Source organism: Solanum tuberosum, unplaced genomic scaffold, assembly GCF_000226075.1.
Source record: "Solanum tuberosum cultivar DM 1-3 516 R44 unplaced genomic scaffold, SolTub_3.0 scf00140, whole genome shotgun sequence".
Lineage (NCBI taxonomy): Eukaryota > Viridiplantae > Streptophyta > Magnoliopsida > Solanales > Solanaceae > Solanum > Solanum tuberosum.
This window is the reverse complement of record NW_006239064.1, coordinates 1,274,453-1,287,913: the sequence shown is the minus strand read 5'-3', so window position 1 is coordinate 1,287,913 and position 13,461 is coordinate 1,274,453. Positions and strand designations below refer to the sequence as shown.

General features: G+C 28.0%; 1 protein-coding gene and 2 non-coding genes across 3 annotated transcripts in view; all 3 read right to left on the bottom strand.

Annotated features, from left to right (window-relative positions):
- The window catches only part of LOC102595558 (gamma aminobutyrate transaminase 2), a 10,296-nt gene extending 6,906 nt beyond the window's left edge, over positions 1-3,390 (bottom strand). The window contains exons 1-6 of the mRNA XM_006351918.2: positions 3,274-3,390; positions 3,025-3,106; positions 2,626-2,698; positions 901-998; positions 574-666; positions 55-128 (exon numbers count right to left, since the gene is read on the bottom strand). Of these exons, the coding sequence (XP_006351980.1) occupies positions 55-128; positions 574-666; positions 901-998; positions 2,626-2,698; positions 3,025-3,106; positions 3,274-3,293 (440 nt within the window). The 5' untranslated portion in view covers positions 3,294-3,390. The remainder of the gene's footprint in view (positions 1-54; positions 129-573; positions 667-900; positions 999-2,625; positions 2,699-3,024; positions 3,107-3,273) is intronic.
- On the bottom strand, positions 2,842-2,924 carry MIR8046 (microRNA MIR8046). The gene has a single exon (NR_127210.1). It is a non-coding gene; the product is annotated as a microRNA MIR8046 (primary transcript).
- Positions 3,391-4,821: 1,431 nt separating the features above from the next.
- MIR7984A (microRNA MIR7984a) lies at positions 4,822-5,020 on the bottom strand. Its single transcript, NR_127150.1, has one exon. It is a non-coding gene; the product is annotated as a microRNA MIR7984a (primary transcript).
- Between the last annotated feature and the right edge of the window lie 8,441 nt (positions 5,021-13,461).

Below are 13,461 nucleotides of genomic sequence, written 5' to 3'. Positions count from 1 at the left end.
AAAATATATATATATATATATATATATAAAACAATTAAAAAAAAAAAAGATTACGCATTTTTTCGAGAAATAATTTTCTTTTTGTTTGGCCTCCCAATGGCATTGTTGTAATACCACACCAACTTCACCTATAAATAATTGACATGTAAAGGTCAAAGGTTAATTATTTAATATCCTTGAAAACTTCTCCATAAAAATATTTATACAATCAAACAGTGTAAATAATAAATTCACTTTATTGAAAAATTATATTATATTGTAATATAATTTTTTGAATTTTCTTAACATAAAAGATGTACGTGTTCAAATTTCAAAAGTGACAATTTTCGATCTTTCTAAAATTTTGTTTTCAAAATTCTTGTTTGAGAACACTAAGCTTTAATCAAATCGTTTAAAAAATAATTTTATGTAATAATGATGATTAACAAAATAGAATAAACAATACATACATAGTACTATAATATATTAAATTACACTTGAACTGATAATAATTTAAAATAAATAATAAATAGCATGTTATAACAAATTAAATTAAATTTATATAATAAGAAAAAAAAAAGGCATTAACAAAACCTGAGTGTCATTAGCTTCTGATCCACTATTTGTGAAAAAAACTTTTCCCATCTTATTTGCAGTAAACATATTTATGAGCTCCTTTGCAAGATCCTGTATTTGTTTTTTAAAATAAAATAAATTAATCAGTCAGAACTGCTCCTTCCGTCCTAAAATAATAATTACATTTTATTTCTTGAGAATCAAATTAGTCAATTTTTATAATTAAATTGTCTTAAAATGTCTGTTGAAATTGATATAATTTGATTCTCGAAAAATAAAATAAATATTTTTGGGATGGAAGGAGTAATATTAATAAATTAATAGACAAATTTAGAAGTATTGTACCAAAGATGGTTTTGTGGAACGATTCCAAAATGAATGGTAAAATGCCAATTTATTGAGTTGTTTATTTGCAGCTTCAATAAGACGAGGCTCACTCCCCCCTACAATAATGCAGATTCGTATCATGTGAGATTCATTAAAACAAAATCATTTTCTATATGAATTTTTTTTATTTTCAGAGCTCAAACTTAAAATATCTAATTAAAAATAAAGAATTCTTATTCATCGCACGATATACTCTTTTGTGGTGAAAGTCATCTTCTGATCATATAAAAATATATCTTAATAATATAAAAAATAATATCTACACTATCAATATATAACTTATTAATCCAATCAAGAATTTCACAAAATGCGAAAGAAATTTTCTATAATAATCAAAGATAGCTTTCAACATGTTGCAATCAAAGTAAAAATATTTGGCATGAAGGAAAATATTTATAAAAAAAATAAAAAAATCACTTTTTAGCAATCAAATTAAACATTAAAAAGAGAAAAATGAATTTATTTGCTTATATGTTTCTCTTACTCTAATTAAAATAATTTCTAAATTTTATAAAATATTGGATATTGAGGTAAAGTTTCTCCCATCAAACACACCATAAATGTAACTGTCAAAATATTTATTGGGTTGGTCCATCCATGAAGCATGGGGTCCTAATTAAAGGAGAAATCAGTAAATCTCCTAATTAACTACTCCCTCTGTCTCTTTGACACGGTGCGGAGTTTAAGAAATGAAGGAAGACTTTAAAAATTGTAGTATAAAATAAATGATAAAAATGTATGTGGATATAAATCATTTCATTAAGGGTAAAATAGATATTTTAAAGTTTAATTGTTACTTAATATAATCATGTGTCATTCTTTTTCGGACGGATTAAGAAGAAAAGTAAGTTATATAAATTGGGACAGAGGGGGTATTACTTTACATGCAATACAATAAATAAAGGGTTTAGCGACAATTATTTAGCAATAATAATATAATTGTCGTTCTATTATATTTAGCGGCAATAATAAATATGAATATTTATAACCAACACTTTATATAAATACCACTAAAAAATTTAGCGACTCTTGATGCGATAACATTATTACTTTACAGTATTCACTACTCCCTCCGTTTCACAAAGAGCGGCCTAGTTTGACTTGGCACGGAGTTTAAGAAAATAAAGAAGACTTTTGAATCTTGTGGCCCTAAATTAAAGTTATGTCAAATGTACAAAATTGCCCTTTAATCTTGTGGTCTTAAACATGTCACGTGGAAAGTTGAAAGTAAAATGTTACCAAAAAAGGAAAAGGGCTATTCTTTTTTAAACAGACTAAAAAGGAAAGGAGGTCATTCTTTTTTAAACGAAGGGAGTATTAGAAAACAAGAGACTACTGACAGAACAAAATTCAGTAGCTAAACGACAAAAATCCCAAATTAATCCAACTTAATTATGGTACTTACAAATTTCAAGAATATTCAATTAGTTAAGAGCCTTTTAACAATGGATTAGATAGAGACTACAGACAAATTTCGTAGTTAATTTCATATTTTTGTAATTGTGATTGATGTTAAATACTATTTCTGCCGCTATAAAAATTGTTATTAAATATCTCTTTTGTTGTGGCGAGAATTAAACACTTCAGTAACAAAAGAGAAAACTGGTGGAATTAAATCAAATGAAAGACAAAATTAGCCAATAGAATCAAATAATGCAATAATTAAGGATTGTAATTAAATACCTAATACTGTGCACCATAAACCAGATAAAGAATCAAGGTACTTCTTTCCATTTACGTCATAGACATAAGAACCCTATAACAAATTACACAAATGTTAAAAGCATAATATCTTAAAAGTTTCTCAAAAGTTAAAAATAACCAACAAACTTTAAATTAAAAAATATTTTATTTTCATAATGATAAATAATTAAGGGATAAAGCATGAATATCTCCGGAATTATGATCGAAATTTCAGCGATACAACTTAATTTAATTAGGACCCTATTAAATTAAAGTATGTCATTGAAACTTCGATCATAATTCAGAAGCTACTTATGCCTCAGGTAACCAAAAAAAATAATTATACTAACAATGCATATAACTTAAAACTCGTAACAAAAATAAAACTCAAAATCTAACCTCCGCTCTATCTATAACTAAAGGTCCCATATCAATCATCCATGCCGCAGTAAAAGGTGCCAACATATCATGCCCCTTAAATCTGTAAATAAAACGTGTACATATTTTGTTAACTAGATATCAGTAAAATTACAAAAATAAAAATTGTAGTAAAGTAATTGAACTTTAATCAGTATAACAATAATATGATGAAATTTTATCATAAGAAATATTTTTTTTACTCAATTTAGAATGACTTGAGTACTTTACCCATTAGTAGTCTTGGCCATTCCTTCAAGCTTTCTTGAAAATCTATGAGGAGAAAGAACAAGAGAGAAAGATGAAGCAAGAAATGAAATATACAGAGAGAAAGAGAGGGTAAATGTATATATATAAGGAAAAAGGTTGTGAATTATGGGCCATTGTTTAATAAACTTATATTAAGATATATTATGTCATTTTTTGAGTTTCACATCTGAACTATTGAGACTTGAGAGTGTAACATCTTGTTTTTTTGTGGTTGTTACTCATTGTATTGTATTATATTGTTAGTTTAAATACAATATTTATTTTGATTGTTACTTAAATTCGATTATATTGTATTGTTTAAACTCAGATTTAGATAAGAGATAAGTGTCAAAAACACATCTAAACTGCACTCTTTTTTTTAGTTTCATACCTAAATTATTGGGACTGTGAGTTTCGTACCTAAACTATCACTTATTAGTTTGAGAAACACATCTCTCTTTTTTATAACACTCACATCATGGTGTGTGTAATACATTCTCTCTTTTACTTTAAAAAATTGTCATATTATACTCCACATGGACAAAACATTTCATCTTGAAAAAAATTAAATAAATTATTAATATTAGTTAAAATTAAAGATTAAAAATAAAATAATAAAATATTTTTATTACCCACACCATCACTTCCTCACCATAACCACTCCTCCCTCCACCTCATTTTTTTAGTTTTTTTTCTTATTTTAAATTTTTTTATAAAATTATATAATTTTTTTTACTTCATCGATCCCCACCGCTCAAATACTAATTTAGATATTATTTTGTTTTTTTTTCCCAAAAAATTCTACCTACTCCACCCAGTCCTCCGCTTTCAATTTTTTTCTCGTTTTGTGTTAGATGTATACATATCGAAAATATATTTTACTTGTTGCCGCAAGACTATTATTATTCATGTTACATTCGGTACACGAAAAAAATTCCTAAAAATATATGTACATATCTAACACAGAACAGAAAAATGTAAAAATAAATAAATAAATTAGGAGCGGATAGTTTAGGTGTGAAACTCAAATAAAAGGGATAGTTTAGGTGTGCTTTTGACACTTATCTCTTTAGATAATGACGAAAAGATCTATTTTATGTAACGATTGATTTGGTGTGATTACGTCGTTACCTTAATATTTTCTTCTAATTTTGTCTTTATTTATTATTTAATAATCATATTTCATCTTTTATCATATCATCTTACAATAGCTCTATCCAATACCCTACTTTTATTATAGGTTTATCATTCAAATTATGAATGTGTAACATTAAGTTATGACGGAGAACGATATAATCTATTCAAAAATTGTATTCCTTAAAATAATATATTACAATCCATTATAAAACAACGTAACAATTATCCAAATTAAATTTCCTATATAAACTTCAGTCAATAGTTAGCGAGACACAACAAATTAAGTATATTTATTTTTCCTTAGGGAACACACATGGGCCTAGAAAAATGTGTGCAAAGAATATTGGGAAAATGATATGAAAAATACTTCAACTTTGGCCGAAATTGTTGTTACGATACCAAACTTTATGGAAAATCTTTTATCCTCTGCACTATTTGATAGTGTATTGTAAAGGTATATATGTGCCCATGCGGACACATTACTATTTAAAATGATGCAATATTTATGATGTCCACGTGGGCACATATATACCTTTAAAATACACTATTAAATAGTGCAGGGGGGTAAAAGGTCATTTCCAAAGTTCGGTATTTTATAGCAATTTCGATCAAAGTTCGGATATATTTCAAACCATTTTCCCAAGAATATTTGAAGCATAAGCACATATTACCTCAGTCTCATCATATTAATAATTAATTATCCGCATCACTAAAAATAGTTACCTCAACTTTTTTTTTCTCTCCCTAGGAGCTCCCACCCCTTTTGGTCCCTTGGTGACTCGAGCTCGCAACCGTCGGGTTGGAAGTGAGGAGTGCTTACCATCCGAGCAACTCGTTACCTCTACTTACTTATATATAAAAATGAATAAAATAAAGATAGAACTAATTATAATTTTTTTATTTTACCATTATAATTATTAATTTTTTAAAATGTAAGCAAATTTGTACGTTCTAAAAAAATTTCTCAAGAGATAAATTAGTAAAATCATTCTTCTATTTAAATATATTTTAAGAAATATGTAAAACAAAAAGTATTCAATTAATATAAAAGGAAAAAAGACTCAAATTTGTCATTGAACTTTGTGAAAAATTTATCTATTTCATCAATTAAAAGTTTGGCTCATCTGTGTCTTTTCTATTTGAGAAGAGATTTATTCATGTCACGATTTGTTAATTGAAATGACATAGATGAGCAAAATTTTTTAACGAATGATATAAATGAGCTTTTTCTCAAAGTTCGATGGCATACTTGAGCCTTTCACCTTTAAAAATGATTTAATTAATGATGTGGTCGAATCATAATTGACCACATGTAAAAATATTTTTGCAAAACCAAAATTATTTTCAGTTAACAAATAATGGCATGGATGAGCTTTTTCTCAAACGATAATGTCATAAATGAATCAAACTCTTAACGAATGACATAGATGAGTATTTTATCAAAATTCGATATTATACTTGATCTTTTTCCCAATATAAAAAGAACAGGGAAACATTTCGTATTCACAAATAGTTGAGAGAAGGATCGCATTCAAGGTCGTAACGTAGACAGTCTATCATATGCAAATATTACTAGCTAATTTCACGATCCAAATACATCTGATTATTTCATTAAAAAAATATTAGTTTTAGAAAAAACATAATGCATAAATCTGTAATGGCAGTTGAGCTGGTGAAATAGGTAATATTCTATAAGGTAGGAATTGATTCTTTCTGGTCATACCTTCTCAATCGATCTCATTGCACCAAATATACCAAGTGCGACTTATACATCTCATGTATAATTTGTGATTTATTACATAAAAACAGTTTATCCAGGATACACCCAAAAACTAGCAACGGTTGATTTATCTGTGATTTTTTTAAGAAAAAACTTAGGGCATTAAATTGATTTTTCTTGAATCTCAACATAGCGCAGGATCATTTTGAGGAAAAAATATTTTAAAGAAAAATAAAGTAAAATATCATGTATATTCAAATTTGAGATTTTTGCTTTTTAAGAAAAATGCTTAAATATACCATCAAACTTAAAGAAAAGGCTTATTTATATCATTTGTTAAAATTTTGGTTCATTTATACTATTTTCGGTTGAGAAGATGTTCATCCATGTCGTTGTTTGCTAACTGAAATGACATAGATGAGTCAAACTTTTAATAGATGTCATATATATGTTTTTTCTCAAAGTTCGATGGCATATTTAACCCTTTTCACTTTAAAAAAATAATTTAATTAATGACGTGGAAGAATCGTAATTGACCACTTTTAAAAAATAATTTTGCAAGATCAAAATTTTTTTAGTTTATAAATAATGACATGAATGAGCCTTTTCTTAAACAAAAATGACATAAATGATCCAAACTTTTAACGTATGACATAGATAAGTCTTTTCTCAAAATTTAATGGCACATTTAGAGCCCAGTTGGGTTGACTAAAAAAAGTAGTTTTTAAGTCAAAAATAAAAAGTCAAACTGAAATGACTTTTAAGTCAAAAAATAAAAAGTAAAGGGAGATCTACTTTTGGTTTTTAATTTATTTTAAGTCATTTTTTGTCTTGCCAAACATTTCGTAACTTATTTTAAATATTTTTGACTTATTTTAAGTTATTTTTTATATTTATCAAACACTTCCAAAAGTCAAACTGACTTAAAAGTAGATTTGACCAACTTTTAAGTCAATCCAAACGAGCTCTTATTTTAAGTTATTTTTAACCTTACCAAATACTTTCTAACTTATTTTAAATCATTTTTAAACTTATTTTAAGTTATTTCTATATTTACCAAACACTTTCAAAAATAAAAAAACTGACTTAAAAATAGATTTTAACAACTTTTAAGCCAATCAAAATACTATTTTATTCACAATCTCACTATAGTTCTAAATATATTGATGGATTCATTGGAGGACAACACTGAGGGGCACTGTTGTCATTTTTCTTGCACAATAACTATGAGAAACTATTTTATTTTTACTTTCTCCGTCCCTAATTATTTGTCCATTTTCGAATCGATAAATCTATTAAGAAAATAATAATTGACATAGTGAGTTAACTATTTATTCCTATTAGTGGATGAATTAAAAAATTTAAGATTTTAAAGAAATTTTATATTTTTAAAAATTAATTAATTAAAGATATACTATATAAAAAATTGTGTGTTTTCTTGATTTGTCAAAATAAAGAACTAAAAAAAGAAAAACTGAAGAAGTAATTTTGACAGAGGAGTATTAAATTAATTAAGAAATATTATTTAATTCAATCTACTTTTTGTGGACAGAAAATTTAGTGGCACAATTCTTTACGTCCAAAAATTGCTAAAATGTACGCAGGCAATTGTCTCTTTCAATAATACTCTAGATATTTGTGCCAATATATTTCATTATTTTGGTCTCTGATACAAATGGAATTTAAAGAATCAATTTACTTTTTATATTTATCTTTAAAATATATATTTAAAGTATAATTGTTTTGTGTTTTCCATATCATTTTAAAATAATGTATGTTATTTCCGTTTCAATTTATATAAATATTCATAAATATTTTCAGTTGTTAGTTTGTTATGAATTTTGAATTTTTTAACGTCATTTTCAAATAATACTTGTTACTTCTTCTTTTTCAATATAAATGATACATATGGACTTAGAGAGTCAATCAAAATATTTACAATTGCTAAATATTGTGGTTTATAATATCTGTTACGTAACTTTTAATAGTATATGTTATTCCATCTGTTCATATTCATATGATACTAATAGCATTTTAAGAGTCAATTAAATATTTTTTTTAAATTGTACCTCTAATATATTTTGTAGCTAAAATATAATAAATTGAGTAATTAAATTTAAAAAGAATAATTTACCACAAAATAGACAAAGTGAAAGAAATTTTTTAAAAATATTGTGAGGCACAAATAAAGAGAAGGAAATGGAAATTACTCAGATGGGGTCCATTCTTTAAAAGACAGTTGGGTAATAAAAAGAAAATTGGAAAAAAATGACATAGAGAGAGTATTCATGTACAATGTTGTTTCAGCATAATATTAAGAAAATTCCTATATTGCCCCTGTTAGGAAAGCATACATGTTGACGAGGCTAGAAAAGTAGTTGTTTGTCAACTATCTTACAAAAAACAAATATAAAAAATTAATTGATTCTTCAAATTTCATTCTATCATATCATATAAATTGAAATTAAAATAATAATATATATTGGATTCGTACTGATACGAACACCATTATCCAGTAACTTGAGAAGGATGAGGGACTCTCTAATTACCAATTTCTCCCTAATATATTGGTGGTGGACATTTTAAAAGGATGAGATATTTTAGCACATTAAATGTAATTCAATCAAAACCCAATTATATGAAAAACAATTTTGTCATTTTGTTGAATCTTACCTAATAGAACACCAAAATTTAAGGGGAAAAAAAAGGTGTTGGTAGGCGAGGAAGAAGAGTGTAGTGATAGCGGACAATTCAATAGAATTGGAGGCCTTAAAAAAATTAATTAGAGGCGTAAAATATATCTAAATTAAAAAAGTTTATTTATGTTATTAGTTAAAAGTTTAACTTATTTATGTTTCTTTTTATTTGAGAAAAAAAATCATTAATGTCATTATTTATTAACTGAAATTACATAGATGAGTCAAATTTTTAATAGATGATATAGATGAGTCTTTTCTTAATTCGATGACATATTTAAGTCTTTTTTATTTTAGAAAATGATTTAATTAATAAGGTGGCTTAATCATAATTGACCACGTGTAATAAATAGTTTTGCAAAACCAAAATTATTTTTTGTTAACAAATAATGGCATGGATGAGCCTTTTCTCAAACGAAAAGGGCATAAATGAGTCAAACTTTTAACGAATGACGTAGATAAGTCTTTTATCAAAATTTGATGACATATTTGAGCATTTTCCCTTATTTAATTACCATATGTTGCAAGTTTGCAACTTTAATTTCATATATATTAATTATTAAATAACTAGTTAACGGCAAGTGTGTATCGCGTTAATTGATAGTAATAAGTATATATAAAAAGATTAATTATTGTGTTTACTTTATATTATTAAATACAACATTTTAAAGAAAATAACATAGAATTTTTAAGATAATAAAGACATTTTGCTATTTACCACTTAAATTTCTCTCATCAATAAGTTAAAATAATTGAAGAGAATTTCTTTGGTTGGGTCCCAACTCCCAAGATCAATAGTATGGAGTTTTATTCATGTATGCACACCTTGTTTCTTTCTATATATAAAATGTATATATATATATAGTAAAGTAATAATAACAACAATAATATTCAATCATGTTTGGTTGAATTTGCATATTGTGGCCTGTCAGCTTCAACAAAAAGCAAAAATACACAACACATGCAATTTTCGGTCCGTTGGTTATGTCTAGGGGGATGGGGGGTTAATTTACGGATACACATGTGCAAAACACATATACTAAACTAGGAGTAATATTAATGACCTGTTTATCAAATATTAAACTGATAAAAATATAAATTTTGATATAACTTTTTTTTTGATAAGTCTATAAATTTTGATAAGATCAAACCTCTATAATATGACGACAGTATATAAATATGCTATGATTGGTATCGTTGAGTACTAGAGCAAATTTCAATGATATCATAAAAGTATGTGCATAACTATAATGTGACGACATTATGAATGTCACGGTCCAAAAATGGATGTGATGACACTTGTCTAACCCTCGAAGACAAGCCAACTTCAAACCAACGAAAAGAAAGAAATGTGGAAAGTAAAACAAGAACAAGATAAACGCGGAAATTTATTCATTCTATAATAACCCCAAAACTTGATTGTCACGTGTACAAGTCATTAATACATAAAGTGTAGAAATGAAATATAATTACAAGTCTCAATGTCTTTGATTCTAGAATAGAACAAAGCATAAAATACGAGCAAGAGAATCCACCGCAATGACAAACAACTACCTCTCAAAAACACTTTGACAAGTCTCGTAAATAGGAGAAGAAGAAGAGCAATCACACGGTACCAGACTCGTAACCTACACAAGTGTAGAAGCAATGAGTGAGTACCAACCAACACGGTACTCAACAAGTAAACAATAAACAAGGCAAACTAGCTAGAAATCGAATACTCATTTCATCCTAACCGAACCTCCTCAAACGACAACCTGCATAGTAATCAACTCAACCTAAGAATTTCACAAGGCTTAACCACATAGTTCAATAGTCTCAGTTCTACAACCAACATGTATTAAGTATGTCAATCAAAAGTAATAAGTAGATCAATCATAACTGACAAATAGATCAATCACAAATATCAAAATGCATCAAGTCACAATAATTAACTTTTGCCATAACCATTTCCCTTCGGCACAATATCACTAGCTGAAATCATTTTCCTTCGGCTTTATATCATATCACTAGCTGGAACTATTTCTCTTCAGCTTTATATCATACCACTAGTCGGAACCATTTCCCTTCGACTTTATATCACATCACTTGTTCGAAGTGTTTTCCTTCGGCACATTATCACTAGCTAGAACCATTTTCCTTCGGATTTATATCACATCCCTTGTCAAAATCATTTCCCTTCAGCACATTATCACTATTGGAACCATTTTCCTTCGGCTTTATATCACATCAATTTCTGAAATCATTTCTCTCCGACTTTATATCACATCACTTGCCGGAATCATTTTTCTTCGGCATAATATCACATGTCTCATCACGATGCTCAATAATAACAATGCAATTAAGCAACTTCACGCCATAAAAGAGAGACAACAATTCAAGCGATTCAAGTTCACATTAATGCCATCAAAGCATTTGGTCAATCAATCAAATAGGGCTCACAACAAGGCAAATCAATAGCATTATGATCAACACGTAGCCTTTTTATTAATCCTCTTTTTATTCATTAAGGTTAATCAAGTGGAACATGAACCCATCACCTCATTCCCATTACTCCCCAACACATAATGAAAGGAAATACACGATTCTACTAGATTTACAAGATTTAGGAGATAACTTATCTCAATTCAATCAAATAGTTAATCCAAGACTTGAGATTTTCCCTTCCGAACAACTTCCAAAGCCACCCAATCTAATTCAATCAATTAATCATAATAAGATTTTGGAAATACTAATAATCATATCATACTCTTTGAAAAATGAGTCATTCAGCTCAAAACTTCAATTCTGAAAATGAGGTTTGAATATGAAAATCTCTATTTGAAAACATTACCCAAGGAATTTGGAACTCATTGGTGAAAATTATTTCGAAAAAAGGCTTAAATTAAGTTCACAATCACCATTTTTGTTTAGGACTCAAGTTCTTGAAAAACCTTGTCATTTGTCAATCAAAATCTTAAGTTTTGATGTTAAAATTCATAAATAATCAAAGAGAAATGAAGTTTTAGGGTCACAAAAGCTTACCCAAATGATTTAGCTTAAGAAATTTCTTCAAAATCGCCTCGAAGGATTTTACAAAGCTCAAAATGAAAAATGGGGCTTAAGCCCCAAAATTTCTGCTCAAAGCCCCTCTCAGATGTTGCAAAAGCGGACTCAGGCTCGCTTAAGTAGAAATCGCTAAGGTTCAGTTCGCTTAAGCGAATAAGTCTCCACAAAATCGAAGCCTGCAGACACCAACAAAACACAACCAAACACAAATCAATTAATGGACCCTCGAGATTCGTTCGAAACCGCATACAAACAAATCATATATGAAATTTCACTACATTCGATGTTTCGAACACAATGGAACCATCAAAATACGAATCCTAGTTCTCATTGACCCGACATCCGTGAAAGTCACAAGAAACTAGCATAACGCCTAATAAAGCCAAATCAAGCTCGGAACCTCTGAAAATTCAACCAAGACCTCACTTAGGCCTAAAATCATCCCGTAAATCCAATAGAACTCTCGGAATTCCAATTCGAGCATTTGAACCCCGCATGTTGATCAAAGTCAACTCAAAAGCTAAAATTTCACAAATTTCCAACTTAGGAACTCAAATCTTCAAAAAGATTTCGAATCTAAAATCAATAATCTCATAGACCAAATACTACACTCCGAGACTGATAGAATCAACAAAATTTCCTTTCGACACTCGAAACTTCAAATGACACCAAAAATCACTACTTTAACAACTTTAGCCTTTCAAACTCAGAACTTACAAAAAAAAGCACATTTTTTTACTCAAAATTCAAACCCAACTTTCACAATTCAAAAAAATAAATAAATCGGGGTCAATATTGGGAGGGATAAAATAGTAATTTTATGAACATAACAAAAAATGACAAATCGGATCATTACAATGAAGGTCTCATAGTAAGATTGAAGCAATCCTCATGAATGTTATCAGATATATTATGATGATATTATAATGATATAACCAAAAGGATTGAAGTAAACCTCAATGATACCATGAATATATAGATATATTTTCATAGTATCATGAAGGTCTCATCGAAGAATTGAAGAAAACCTCAGTGCTACCATAACAACATATTCATGTATCATGATGGTATCATACATGATCTAAGGAGTGTTATTAATTATATGAAATAGTTCTATGATACCATGTATACGGTATGTTATGATGGTATCATTGATAAATTATGAGTTCCTCCCTCGAAGGACTACTCATTACTCAATGATATTGTCACGACATGGGGTTAACCCCTAGAAGTAACATGTCGTACTTGACACCGATGGGTCTCATACAAGCCCTTAGCATAATCATAACATAAAGACATAGAATAATTGTGGAAAATTTAAAACTTTTACAATAGAAGTCAACTTTTTTTTCATAAATAAAAATAAGAATCTAGACTTGTCTCAATCACCATCTAGTACAATAGAGAGTACAAATAGGGTCAAAAGCCCTTTACATCAATAAAGTCTTAAAAAAAAGTACAATAAATGCTAAGAAATGATAACATCTTGTCCTCGAACTTGAGGACTCACCAAGCCTAGGGAATAGTCAACCCAAACTTCACTTGAAGAAAGTAGTACTTCTCAACGAT